The 13,148-nt window shown below is 36.2% G+C and overlaps 1 protein-coding gene across 5 annotated transcripts in view; it reads right to left on the bottom strand.

Moving 5' to 3' along the window:
- Phf20l1 (PHD finger protein 20 like 1) overlaps positions 1-12,704 on the bottom strand; it is a 72,237-nt gene extending 59,533 nt beyond the window's left edge. Inside the window, exons 1-2 of one of the 5 annotated variants that reach the window (XM_047526607.1) lie at positions 12,419-12,703; positions 10,245-10,360 (exon numbers count right to left, since the gene is read on the bottom strand). In XM_047526607.1, coding sequence (XP_047382563.1) covers positions 10,245-10,327 — 83 coding nt within the window. In that variant the 5' untranslated portion in view covers positions 10,328-10,360; positions 12,419-12,703. Of the gene's footprint in view, positions 1-10,244; positions 10,365-11,827; positions 11,910-12,418 lie in introns of those variants that run through there. The other 4 variants (XM_047526598.1, XM_047526621.1, XM_047526614.1 and 1 more) reach the window with 4 other exon arrangements.
- Between the last annotated feature and the right edge of the window lie 444 nt (positions 12,705-13,148).

The following is a 13,148-nucleotide window of genomic DNA, read 5'->3' on the forward strand; positions in this document are numbered from 1 at the left end:
ATCTGAATAAATGTCATAGCAATCAAAAGTGAAAATATTTTTTAATTGCCCAAGTAGTTACTCAAATTATATATTTAAGTAGACCTTTTGTTTGTGTTGATAAGACCATAAAAGTTCTGATATAAATTGAGAAACTGACGGTTCCTCATTAATTTAATTAGCAAAAAAAAAGTGAATCAAATAAGTTAACAAATCTACTATATGATGTAATAGCTAGTAAATATACATTACACTAGCATACATAAAGAATATTTTTAAAAGAATGCTCTCAGAGCTGGGGTATGATTCATCTAGGTGTAATTGCCTAGGACGCACAAAGGCCTGGGTTCAATCCCCAACACAGCAAAATGTAAAAAATAAAAAAAAAAATTAGAGAAACAGAATTACCTCTTGGACAAAACAGTTCCTTAAGTTTTACAGGAAAATAATGTATGAAATATTGAAATATGACAAACAAACTAAATTTTAGCAGAAATCTAGGAAGTTAGGATTAACAATCCAAAAAAATTTGTGGGGAAGAATGTCTAACACTGTGTTCATTAAAAATGACTAAAACATATCAGAAGAGTTAGAAATAGGTAAGAACTACCTAAAATATGATTGTCAGGGAGGATTATTTGTCAAATAAAAATTAAGGTAGACTGTGATTCTAAATAAACACAATATTCTTGTAACCTAGAAACTCTTTAATGTTTTTAGCTTCCTGGAAGCACTTTAAATTTACATATGCTTTGTAATTTTCAAAAGTGTTTCCTCACCTATTTACCTACTGATTTTATCTGCAATGACAAGGTAAGCTAATATTTTTGTGCTAGTATTTTAAAATTCAGTGCTTTTAGACACTGTATGTTAATTTGTTTTACACTTTAAAAAACACACTGAAAAAAATCCTCTTGATTAATCCAAACTTGATATTCCAAAATTAAATGGAATTAAAAATCTATAATTTTAAGAACATTCAGATAAAAGCTCATAGGTCAAAATGACATCTTTTCCAACTTTGAATTCTAGGGTCTCGTCACATCATTTCTCAGATCTTCTTTATAGACCCATTCATCCCCAGGACACACACAGATCATGCCTATACCACAGCCTCTGCACTTTTTACCTCCTCCCCCCAACAGATTCCAGCAGCCCCTCGAGAAACTCTCCTCTTCCTTTGCTACAACAGGCTCTCCCTCTCACCAGCACTGCACTCCAAGTTTATGTACTTCGTATTAATTTTTTCAGCTACAACCAAACTCTTCACCACTTAATTATGCCAGCAAAACTCAAAATTCTAGCAGGATGCAATTACATAGTTATATTTCTTAATACTTAGCGCTTTAATATTTTTTTACTGCACATATTGTTTATATCCCTATTGATTTAAGTTTCAGAATTTAAACTAATTTCTCTTCCATTTGCCTCTACCTTCTTAAGTAACGTTCTTAATAGTAACATTCACGTGCTATTACTGAAGTTAGTGTTGTGTTAAGTGCCTAATGTGACAGAAAACATGCTGAACTCAGGTGCTGTCTTGTTGCATCCTCTGAGAGCCCTTCATGTGTGGTAGTATTACTGCCCTTGCTTTTTCAACACAGGTACAGAGGCTCTGCAATATTCAGTAACTTGCTCCAGTTAAAGAAGTAGTAAGTGGTGGATCCCTAAACTCAGGTTTTCCAGTCCATAAAGACTGGATGCTCATTCACTCCAGATTCTGCTCTAGCAAGTGATGATGCTCAAGTCCTTTCACTTACTGCAGAATTTTAAGTATTCCAGGTTCTCACTAAAAGATACTAAAAACAGATTTTAAAAAATAAGAAAAATCAAATTAATTTATTTTTCCTTCAAATTTAACCTGCTTTTCATACAAATAATATGCCTAAAGTTGGTTTTCGTTGGCCCAAAGAGAACAGAAAACAGATTTTATTGTTTTTTTGAAAAATACCCACCTCTACACAGTGACTAAACAAAGAAAAAAAGACCTGTTTTATTATTAAAATTTTTCAAAACTAAAGAAGTACTGCACTTCAGGTCTTCCCAAATATGAAATATTACATTATTAGAATGAATCACTCTGAGAAAATAATATAGCTTAACTTTTATCATGTTTAAAACCTGTCATTATATAAATTTAAAAATTAAGATGGGAAACCTAGAATAATTTTTTTATAGAAATAAGAAAAATATGACTTTAAAACTGCAATTTGCTAACGTAGGTTGATAAAGACCACTTTTGTTCAACCCATAAGTCAAATTTGTCTTATTTTTTTTGCAATGGTAACCAGATATCACGAAATGTGTGTGTTCATTCTTTACAAACCCACCAAATTTCAATAAAATTTATATAATACCTTTTGCAAGTAAATGATTATGTTACATATACATATATACTTGCACATTGATCATTTCATATAATTAGCTTATATGTGAGAACCTTACCTAACCATCATGTACTGGAAACATATTTAATTGAAGAGAGTTTTTGTTTACTGTTTTTTCAATGAAAAAACAGACTTTTAAGACACTTTAAATATTAATGCCAATATTCTCCCTTCAAATTTTCTGCAATAATTCTTGCAAAGTTGATCTTAATCTAGAATTACTAAAATAGCATAACACTTGCATATCAATTTCTAATTTAAAAAAATGAATATTGCTGTCATCTGTGGTAAGTGGTGGCAGGGGGTGGTCAACAGTACTACAAAATTTAAATTTACAGTTTTTGGGTTTGTTTTGTTTTGTTTTGTTTCGGTTCTGGGGATTGAACCCAGGGTCTTGAGCTTGCAAGGCAAGCACTCCACCAACTAAGCTACCTCCTCAGCCCCTAAATTTACAGTTTTAAAAATACTAAAAAACCAGGACCCTTATGAAGAGTAGCAAAACTAAGCTGCCTTTTCAGTATACTGTTAATTTCTTTTTAAAAATTACACTGATATTGAAAACATAAAAATTAAAACTAGTATTTTTCTCCCTCGGCTTAAAATAAATCATTTAAAAACAAAATTAAAAACACTAAGTATCTGCAGATGCCAATTCTGTCTACTAAGCAAAACTAAAAGTGCAATATGTTCTCTTTAGTAGAGTTAACTACCACATATGAACTGTTTCCCAGTTAGTGGTTTCAATCAACTCTACCAACAAAAAAAAAAAAAAAAAAAAAAAAAAAAAAAAAAACTAGTATCTGTGTGATGTGACAAGAATGAAATCTCACAAAACATAATGACAACATTCTGCAGGAGTGATGTAATGAATACAGAGACATATGTGTGTGATACATGATGGCTGCACTTCAATCAAATGTCAGAGAAGCAAAAACAACTGCCTTTTCTCTTGGATCAATCTTTGCCATCATATGAACACCCACACATACCACAGCACAATAAGCCTAAAATTCCTGGACTTTACACTTTTATAAATTTATGAAGAAGGCTAGGAAATCATCAGTTTAATTGTAAGGTAAGCTCAGGAGGAAGCTTTCTAGGATACAGAGACTTAAAATTAACCTGCCACGTGCAAACTAATTCTGAGGAGCAACAGTAAAATAGTCTTGAACTTCCTGGGACAATCTTGCCACACACATACATACAACCAGATTAAGTGGGCAATCAAAATAACCTGTGAGCCGGGATGGCACATGCCTATAAGACCAACAAATAGGAGACTGATGCAGGAGTTGTTCAAGTTCAAGGCCAGCCTAGGAAACTTAAGGAGACCATGTCTCAAAATAACAAACTGGAACAACCATAGAAACAAAATCATTTACTCCATTTGTGTACAATGAATCAAAATGCAGTCTGTAAAAAATTAAAAAGCTAAATAATAATAATGATAATAAAATAAAATAAAATAACAAACTGGTGCAATCACTACAGAAAGCAGTATGGCAATTCCTCAAAACTTAGAGTGGAACCACATTTGACCCAGCAATTCCAAGCCTTGGTTTATACCCAAAGGACATAAAATCAGCATACTACAGTGACACAGCCACATCAATGTTTATAGCAGCTCAATTACGATAGTTAAACTATAGAACCTAGGTGCCCTTCAATAGATGAATGGATAAAGAAAATGTGGTACATATACACAAGGGAATATTACTCAGTCTTAAAGAATTAAATTATGACATTTGTAGGTAAATGGATGGAACTGGAGAATATCATGTTAAGCAAAATAAGTCAAATTCCAAAAACCAAAGGTTGAAATGTTTTCTCTAATAAGTGGATGTTGATCCACAAGGGAGTTGGGGAAGGGGGTGTATAGGAAAAATGAAGGAACTAGGATTGTGCAGAGAGGAGGGGAAGTGGGTGAAGGGATGGGAAAGGAGGTGGAATGAGACAGACACAATTAGCCTATATACATGTATGATACACAACCAGTGTGACTCTGCACCATGTACAGACAGAGGAATGAGAAGTTGTGCTCCATTTGTGTATGATGTATTGAAATGCATTCTACTGCCATGTAAAACTAATGAGAACAAAATTTTAAAAATAAAAGATAAACAGGGGTGGGGATGTAGTTCAGTGGTAGATCACTCCCGAGTTCAATCCTCCATTCTGAGAGAGAGAGAGAAAGGAAAGGAAAGGAAAGGAAAGGAAGGAAAGGAAGGAAAGCGGGGGGCGGGGGGAAGAGAAGAGAAGAGACGAGAAAAGAAGACCTGACCCATGAACACTGAGCCTATTCAGCTAAGGTCACAGCTCCAGGGAATCTATATGTGAGGCAATATCATAATGGAAAGCTCACCATACCTGAAGCCCAAAGACTGTAAGATCCAAATTCAAAACTCTAGATTTTTTGTTCCAAATTACATTCACTTTTCAACCATTTTCTCTTACAAACTATATGTGATTTCCTTGTCTATCTTACTTCTGCCTTGAGTCTGTTATTTGCCTGTCTAGAAGTGAGCTAATAATATAGGTGAACTCTATGGAAGAAAATGAATATAGAATCAAAAGAGCATCTAGAAAGTGCCCTCGCTGGAAGGACATTAAAACAGAGGACCTCTTCCAGCCACCCTTGTTCATGGCACAGCAGTGCTCAGAACCCAGATTTCCTGACTTCCAGTTAAATTTAATTTTTTTCCCAGTATTCCATTTCTCTCCTTTTCAAGAAAACTATGATAAGAGAAAATTAACAAGAACAAAACTCACAGTGAGACCAGGTGTGTTTTAAAATAAATAGTAACTCTACACTAATTCTAATTTTGCTTTTCACACTTTGTTTTTTGGGGAAGGACAAAGTTCTTTATTATCTTTAAACGGAGTATACAAAACTTTGCAGAAATTTCAAAAACTAAAGAACTACAAAATGTCTGTACACTGGTACAGATCTGCTTGATGATTAAGCTGGATGGCTTAAGATTTGGCTTTTTGATTCAAATTTTGTGATTATCTGAATGTGAAAATGTCAGAAGTTTTTTTAAAAAAGTACATGCGATTGCACACTTTTCTGAGTTTATAACTGAAATTAGGTTTTCAAAGGTAGTTAATGAGTCAACAATGATTACTTTTCAAGTATATGCAATTTTAGAAAACCCCACATATAAAAAGACAAATATTTTATTCATATTAGCAAAGAAACCTATATTTTAAATAAAAGTATTCACCTGATGCTCCTACACATTTAAAACTCATCTAATAGAAGTATTTCATATTTAAAAATCGATCCACATATTATTTTCCAGAAGCATTCTCCTACCCTAAATATAGATCATACAAATTATCTTTACTAATGCTTTCCTTCAAATATCTTAGGAAAAAGTAACTTTTTAAATTCAGAAAATATGTATTTCTTTTAAATCAGAAGGTAATTCGTACTTGCTACAAATTAATTTCCTCAATTTTCCCACACTATTAAGATTCTGCTTATGAACATCTTAAAAACTCACATTTGCAAATGTTCCATACAGTTCAAAAACCTCCAAATGTGTGGAAACAGCATTTGCCAATTCAAATTTATACTGTTCTATCAAACTCTGATACTTGGAGACATCTCCACATTTTTTAATCTTTCATTTTCTTTTTCTTTAGATCTAGAAGAGAATTAAATAGAAATATTCCAAAAGAAGTCAGAAGAGCATAACTCATCTGAAGCTTTTAAATTGACTCTATACTTCAAATTTCTTTTAAGACTAACACCAGAGCATATTATTTGATCTGTCATGTTTTCATAACTAAGTCATTTACTATATAATAATTACTTAATTCCTATCAAAAGACAGAAGTTAAATCAGTAGTCAGAACCAGTTTTACCACTTTTATCACTGAACATATTTGGAATAATGAGACACTTGAATATTTGCAAGGGTGCTCTGTAATCTACAAAACTTTACAGAAATATTTGATTATCACCAGGAAGACTGCTACAGCTTGTTGCAATGATGTGGTTTTTCTACAATTTCAGGTCACTCTTATATTAACATTAAAGCTTCACTTGAAATCTTACGTACTTAAATCTTCAGATCCCCAAAGATTTATTTTTTAACTCTTCCCTTGCAATTGCCTCAATGCTTTATAATTATGTATAAATTTGTGTAATTTGAAGCAAGTCTAAATATTTAAGTCTACTTGATCCTTAAAATCAATCTGTAAATAAAAGCCAGTAATTCTGCTTCCATTTTTCTAATAAGCAGACCATGTTAAAGGACTACTCATATTTACAGGATTAATAACTGTCTGAACTTATATGTCTGAATTTAAACCTATTCACATACAGTGTCAACTCTGAACCTTTTGCTTCCCAAAATATATTCCTGTATCAAAACACCTAAATCATCTAATTCTTATGATGTTACTGTCTTCATGATATTATAAAAGCCATTGTCAAGGTTTGGGTGGACAGAGGTTATAGTGGAAAATATGATGGAGGTAAGACAGAAAATGGTTGACTGTGTTCACTGAACATTAGTATGTTAAAATCCTCACACTGATTACTCAAGAAAAAGTTAAAGAAAATTTTTAAGTAAGACTAAAATTTTCAAAAATTGTAATAGTGCACACTAGGAGTTAGGTTTAGTCTAGAAGAGATCCAAGTATCAAACAACAAATACTAGAATGAAAATGACTGAACTTCCAATGGCTTATCAGCATCTGCACCATTAGTACTGGTAAAAATAATCGAGCCATTAGTATTTTATGTAGCTATAAATGTAATTTGAAAATAAAAAGTAATAAATTCCTACTTTAAAAAAAGTTTATATTTAAGGGTAAGATATCTTTCTGAATTTTAAGAAATATGTGACATGGTTTGTTCAAACAGTAATAATTTAGTTTTCCTAAAACAGATTGAGTCTTCAGATTAAATCAAACCTACCCCAAACTAAGGGAACTTAACTTTAGTTTCTTTCTGCCCACTACATTTAGAGTTTATCCTTTTATAAACTGGGAACACATTGAAAATTCTCTTCTTCTTCTTTATATATGAAAAACATACACACAGAACAAAGAAAACTGGCATTCTGAGTGTCCCACTATCACTAGGCTCCTTTTGCACTTCCCTTTAAAAGAAATGTATCAACATTTGATGAATGAATTCCTCAATAACAGATAAACTGTTCAGTGTCAAGTACAGAAACAGCAAGATTTGCATTTATAGTCTACCAGTACAATAACTATAACAATTAAACTACACTTATATCAAATATGACTCAATGCTTTCCAAATTGATTTGAATAAATTTGGAAGATGGTTACAAATAAACAATGTAAAAGAAAGGAGGGAGGAAATTATTTCTGTATATTTTCAGTGATAAACTATTCTGGCCCTTATGAGAATGTCAGTTTCTCAATAATCAAATACAACTGATATGAAATACGGAATGGTCCTTTACAAATGGAATAATACAAAGAATAAAGTTCATCTCATTTAGAAATAAAACCTATTAAACACAAAGTCTCATAGAAATTTTGTGCCACATACAAAATTAATCTCAGCAATATAGTAATTGCTCTATGGTAAGCCACATACAATTTAATACTCACCTAAGTCTAAGTAGTTCTTGAAACTATTGATATTAAAAAACAAAAATAACATGAAAATTACTTATTTGAATTATCTAGAATATGTATATACAATTCTCTTAATTCTTTTTTATTTAGGGAGTTACCTGAAGCAGAATGCTCGAAACTTTATATGAATGAGTTCATGAAATCCAACTGATGACAAGTTTCATGATGACCATATATGATTACTTGGTTAATGTTTACTTCAAACAATCATTATCGCTGGGGTCATTAAGATTAAATCTAAACTTTACCAACTGAGTAAATGCATGACATCACCCTATCTAACAAGCACTTAGAAATTTCTTGGTGAGAAGATACAATTTTCATTTGTTCTTTGAAATTCCAAATGATCTAGAAAACCAGACACTAAAAAATAAATTTAAGCATGGTTTATAAAGTAGTTCTTTATTATAGTCTTTATCTTTCAACTATTGAATCATGAATTTAACAGCTGTTGGATTAGAAAACACATCACCATCAGAAGTAAATTTCTCACCAATACCAAAGTCATATTTATCTCTCTGAAAACTACTGAGAAAACTAATGAACTATGTGCTTCTCTATTACTGGAAGTAAGCTCAATTACAACTTTGAGGTTGAGAAGTCTAAGAGAATATATTAATATGGATTAACTAGTCACTAACAAAATCAGTAACTTAAAAACTCAAGATTAACATTGAAATCAAAAAAGTTATTATTTCTATACTCTGTTATGACAGAGATTCAATAGTGTGCTTCACAGTATACAGCTCCTCTTGGCCAAAGGAGACCCAAAAAATCCAATTACTGCCTAAACTGTTTTCATCTATTGCACAGTCTCAGGCAATGTTTCTCAATCAGGAGCATTTCATCACCTCCCCCTCTCCACCATCCCTCACTGGTTGATATTTGACAACACCTAAAGATATTTGTTGTCACTACTAGAAAAGATTTACTGCCTGGTTCCCAGATGCTTCCCAACCCCTCCTGAGACCCATTATGTACACTATCCACCTGATGAGAGTGACAAGACCCCTAGAAAGAACCACGAGATACAACTGGAGGGAAGGGGTGAAATAATTGTGCCTATCTACTTCAACTGCAGTGTCAATGGCCCTAAAGCAGAGGCCAAGATCAAGGCCATTAAACTGAGGGTCAGGGAAGTACTGAGGTCTAAGGTCAAATGTTAAAGAGACAGAAACCCTTGACTACTCTAAAGTCAAATATTGTGACTGAACAAAATTTTTGTCTGCCATTGCCAACTCAGTAAGTTGACTTAGTGCAAATCAAACAAAAGCAAATGTGTAACATGCCCACTATGAAGCTGTACTGAGAAAAAATGTCAAAAAGTCTGGTAAATAACACCCTGGAGTTGCTAAACCATTAGACTCCTCACCAAAGTAAACAGGCTTCGGGAGGAGCAAAGGCAGCCCAGCTCCAACAAGGTATCTTCTCTAATGGCCCTGTAAGGTTGAGGCTTGAGAGTGGCAACAAGAGGACATCTACCAAGAGCTAAGGGCCAGCTAGCCTGAATGAAGATGACATTCCTGAGAAGGGGAATTACCTTTATTCTTACTACAGCCCAGTGACCCCTGCATGTCGATTCCCTTTCCTCCTTTCCAGAGGGTAGTTTATCCACTTTTCAGATATGATGTATAAGGGATGTATTAGGAGGTGTTTAAATTTAAAATGTACTGCAGATGGAAAGAACAAGGAAAGAAAGCAGTGTCTGAGAGGACTGCCCATCCAGTTTGTGAGACAGTAACAATCTGTCCCGGGTTCTGCCCTTCAGGGAAGAAGGGTAAGTGCGATTTTGGTTTTAGGTGGGATGGTGAAGAGTGGAGATATTTCCTAATGTGTATACTATGAAAAAAATATTGTATTAACCATTAATATACTCAATATTATGAAAGACCACCTCTGACACAGAGCAAGAAAACAGATCTATCAAAACTTATCTAAAACTTGGAAAGTTTATTATCTGAATTAATTTCCTCTTAACCTCTCTCAACATAGTTCATATTAAGTATACAAGGATACCAATATTCTCTATACAACTCATGTTGTAGATAATTATTTTCAGTTCTCAAACAACTAAAATGAATGACACTAAATAACTCTGACTAAAGTTTTTAAATGCTAAAACTGAAAACTAAAAACCAATGCACATGTATTCAAAGTGTGAGTATACTGATGCTTCTGCTACCACCAGAAGAGTTAACAGCAATGTAAAGCTATAGATACTGTGCTTGAAGTCAAAGTTCTGTATTTTCCATACCATTTTTGTAAGTAGTCCAGTGCCTCCAAACGAGCACCAATCTCAAAAGTGATTCCAGGACGATTTGGGGGCTTTTTACTCATCTTGAGATTCTATTCTTCAGTATTTTCTTTTCACTACCTCAAGAGGAAAAAAAGAAAGTTAGATTTCAATGCATAAAATGCACAGGAAATACAGTGTAAGGGAACAAACAAAATTAATTTTTAAAACAATACATGAGACATTAAAATATTTGCTAATTTTTATTAATCTGAATGAAGATGACCACAACTCTAGGTACTATGCAACTATGCAACTTGCATATGTACTATGTACTATGCAACTTGGAGGCAATCCTGGTAGGGAATTAAGAAAAAAGACACAGGGAAATAACTAGTTAAAAAAAAATAAATAGATGGGCCATTAAAACTTACTAATGGTTAAAATGCTTTAAATTTTCACTTGAAAATGCCCAAGAAAATTCCCCCAAAGAGCAGCTAACAATGATTTTCTATTTTGAAAAATTTAAAGCTGAGTGTTCTGGATAATGATTACTGAAATTCTTAAGAAAACAAATTAAGTTTTTCATTTACTTTCAAGAAATATTTCAGTGCTTTATAATACAAAACACTGGGCATGACACTGGAAACACAGAGAACACAGCACACTGAGTCCTTTGCCAGTGAGGATTCTGATAATTCCTCTTGTGACTGGGATGTTTCATTACCTATGATGCCCTACCTCGGCAGCAAATGATTCAATAATTTTAATTTAACACAGTCACAACTGAAATTTTTCTTATACTTTATATTTAATAAGCAATGTTAGGGACTTTAACTCTGAGTATTTACTTTTCTCTATTTCAATATACAGCACCCACACTGATGATAAAAATGGTTGTGATGTGAAACAAAAAACTACTTGAGATTATTCACAAGGAAACTATTTTATATTCTTTTGGTCACCTAACATACTTTTTCACTAATAAGTTTTGAGAAATATGAATATGTTTTGAGATAATTTAATCAAAATATAACTGATAATCAGGAATAGAAGTCATTACTGGAGGCAGGAGAAATTCCTAAGACTTTTTTTTTTATATTTAAGATTACTCATGACTATGCTCCCTCCAATTGTGTATTTTTTATATAACAGACTGGTCACAATTTCAAAAACAAACATAAAATTCCAACTGCCCCTTCCTCTCAGAAAGAATCAGACAGGCAAGTGGGAAAAAAATAGCAAGAATACCAGCTCCAAAAATTGTGAAATCAAACTTAAATACTCATGGTTTGGGGGTAGCTGAAGACATCCTCTTGGCATGGCCTCAGCAAATATTAGGCCATGAAAGAGTTGGTAGGAATCTTGGCCAGACTGGGGTAATGGAAGACGCTTAGGAATATTTTTAATAAAAGTCTTGTTGGTGTGCAATACATAAGGCAGTTACTTAAATGTCTGTGTAGAAATTGAAACAATTTTTGCTGATCTTCACAGTAAGAACTCAGTAAGGACTGGTTTAGCAGTTACACTAACATTTTCTAGGATCAAACTTAAAGCCCATAATAAAAAGTAATAATCCCCAGTGACACTTAGGAATGAGGTACCAGAAAAGGCAAGATTTCTTTTTTCTTGTGGAAAGCCAGAAGGATGAGGAGAGATTTTAAATCAAGTGACTTCTACAAAATAAAGTCAATCTATTGGAGGAAAAAACTTGAGGCAAGGGTGGGGGGGGGGCATGAAGAGGAATAAAAACAGGAAGGAAAGCGAAAAAATAGCAAAAAAAAAAAAAAAAAAAAAAATGGAAGGATGATGGAAGCTGTGGGAGATGACAAGAGGAGGGAACAGAAAATCGGTAAGACAAGACACCAAGTAAGTGGAGCAATGGTCCGAGAATGCCGGCGGGGCCGCAGGAGGTGGGAGGTGAGGCTGGACGCAGAGCGGGCGGCAGGACACGGGCAGGAAAGGCTGGGCAGGCTGGCCCCGGGCCCAGCAGCCTCCAGGTTTGACAGCCGCCGGCCCTCGGCAGGGGGGAAGGAAGGGAGGGGAGAGGGAGCGGCGGCGCCCAGACAATAGGGCCGGCGAGCTGCGGGGAGCGCGGCGGGCGGGGAGCCGGACCGAGGGCGACACGGCGCGGGGGCGTCCCGGGCGGCCGGGCGGGGGCCGGCCGGCCTCCAGGCCCCGCCGCCGCCTCTTACCGACTCGGCCTCCTCTCCGCACAGCAGCCGGGCCGTCCGGGGCCGAGCCGGGGCACAAGCAGGGCGGCCAGCCCGGGCCTCCGCCTCCGCCTCCGCCCAGGCAGCGGCCGGGGAGGGAGCAGGCACAGGGCGAGCGGGGACGGCAGCGCCGGGTCGGCCCGAGGTTGCGCGGGAGGGAGCTGGGTCCGCGCCCTCAAGCCCGCTCCGGGTCCGCTGCCATCGCCTCCGCCTCCACCTCCGCCGCCGCCGGCCAGCCCTGACGCGACGCGGGGCCCGGCGACGTCAGCCGCCCGCGACGCACCGGAAGCGGGCCCGGCTGCGCCACGTGACCCGCGAGGGTTGGGCTCCGGCGGCGCCGCCGATTGGAGGGCCGCTCCGGAAGGCGGGGCTTGGCGGCGGTTGGCGGAGGCTCGCGGGAGGGCCCCAGTCAGCCAGCAGGGAATGAGGGCTCCCGGCGCCCATTGGCGGTTGTGAAGGGTTCGGCCTTTGAGGGATGAGGACGAAGACTGCGGGATTGTTATTGTTGTTCCCCAAGCCCCTCTGCCTGGGACCCTGGGCAAACTTCTGTAAATGCACTGCATACTTTCTTAGGTATCAAACAGAGCAAACGGTGGCCCCTACAGAGCCTAGGAATGTGAACCCTCCTGAATGCATACTTCCTGCTGTAAATCTGCCGCGTGACAATCACAACTGCACAAGTGTCTTGCTCTCCACAGTCTAGGAGATCCTT

The sequence above is a fragment of the Sciurus carolinensis genome, chromosome 1, assembly GCF_902686445.1.
Source record: "Sciurus carolinensis chromosome 1, mSciCar1.2, whole genome shotgun sequence".
Lineage (NCBI taxonomy): Eukaryota > Metazoa > Chordata > Mammalia > Rodentia > Sciuridae > Sciurus > Sciurus carolinensis.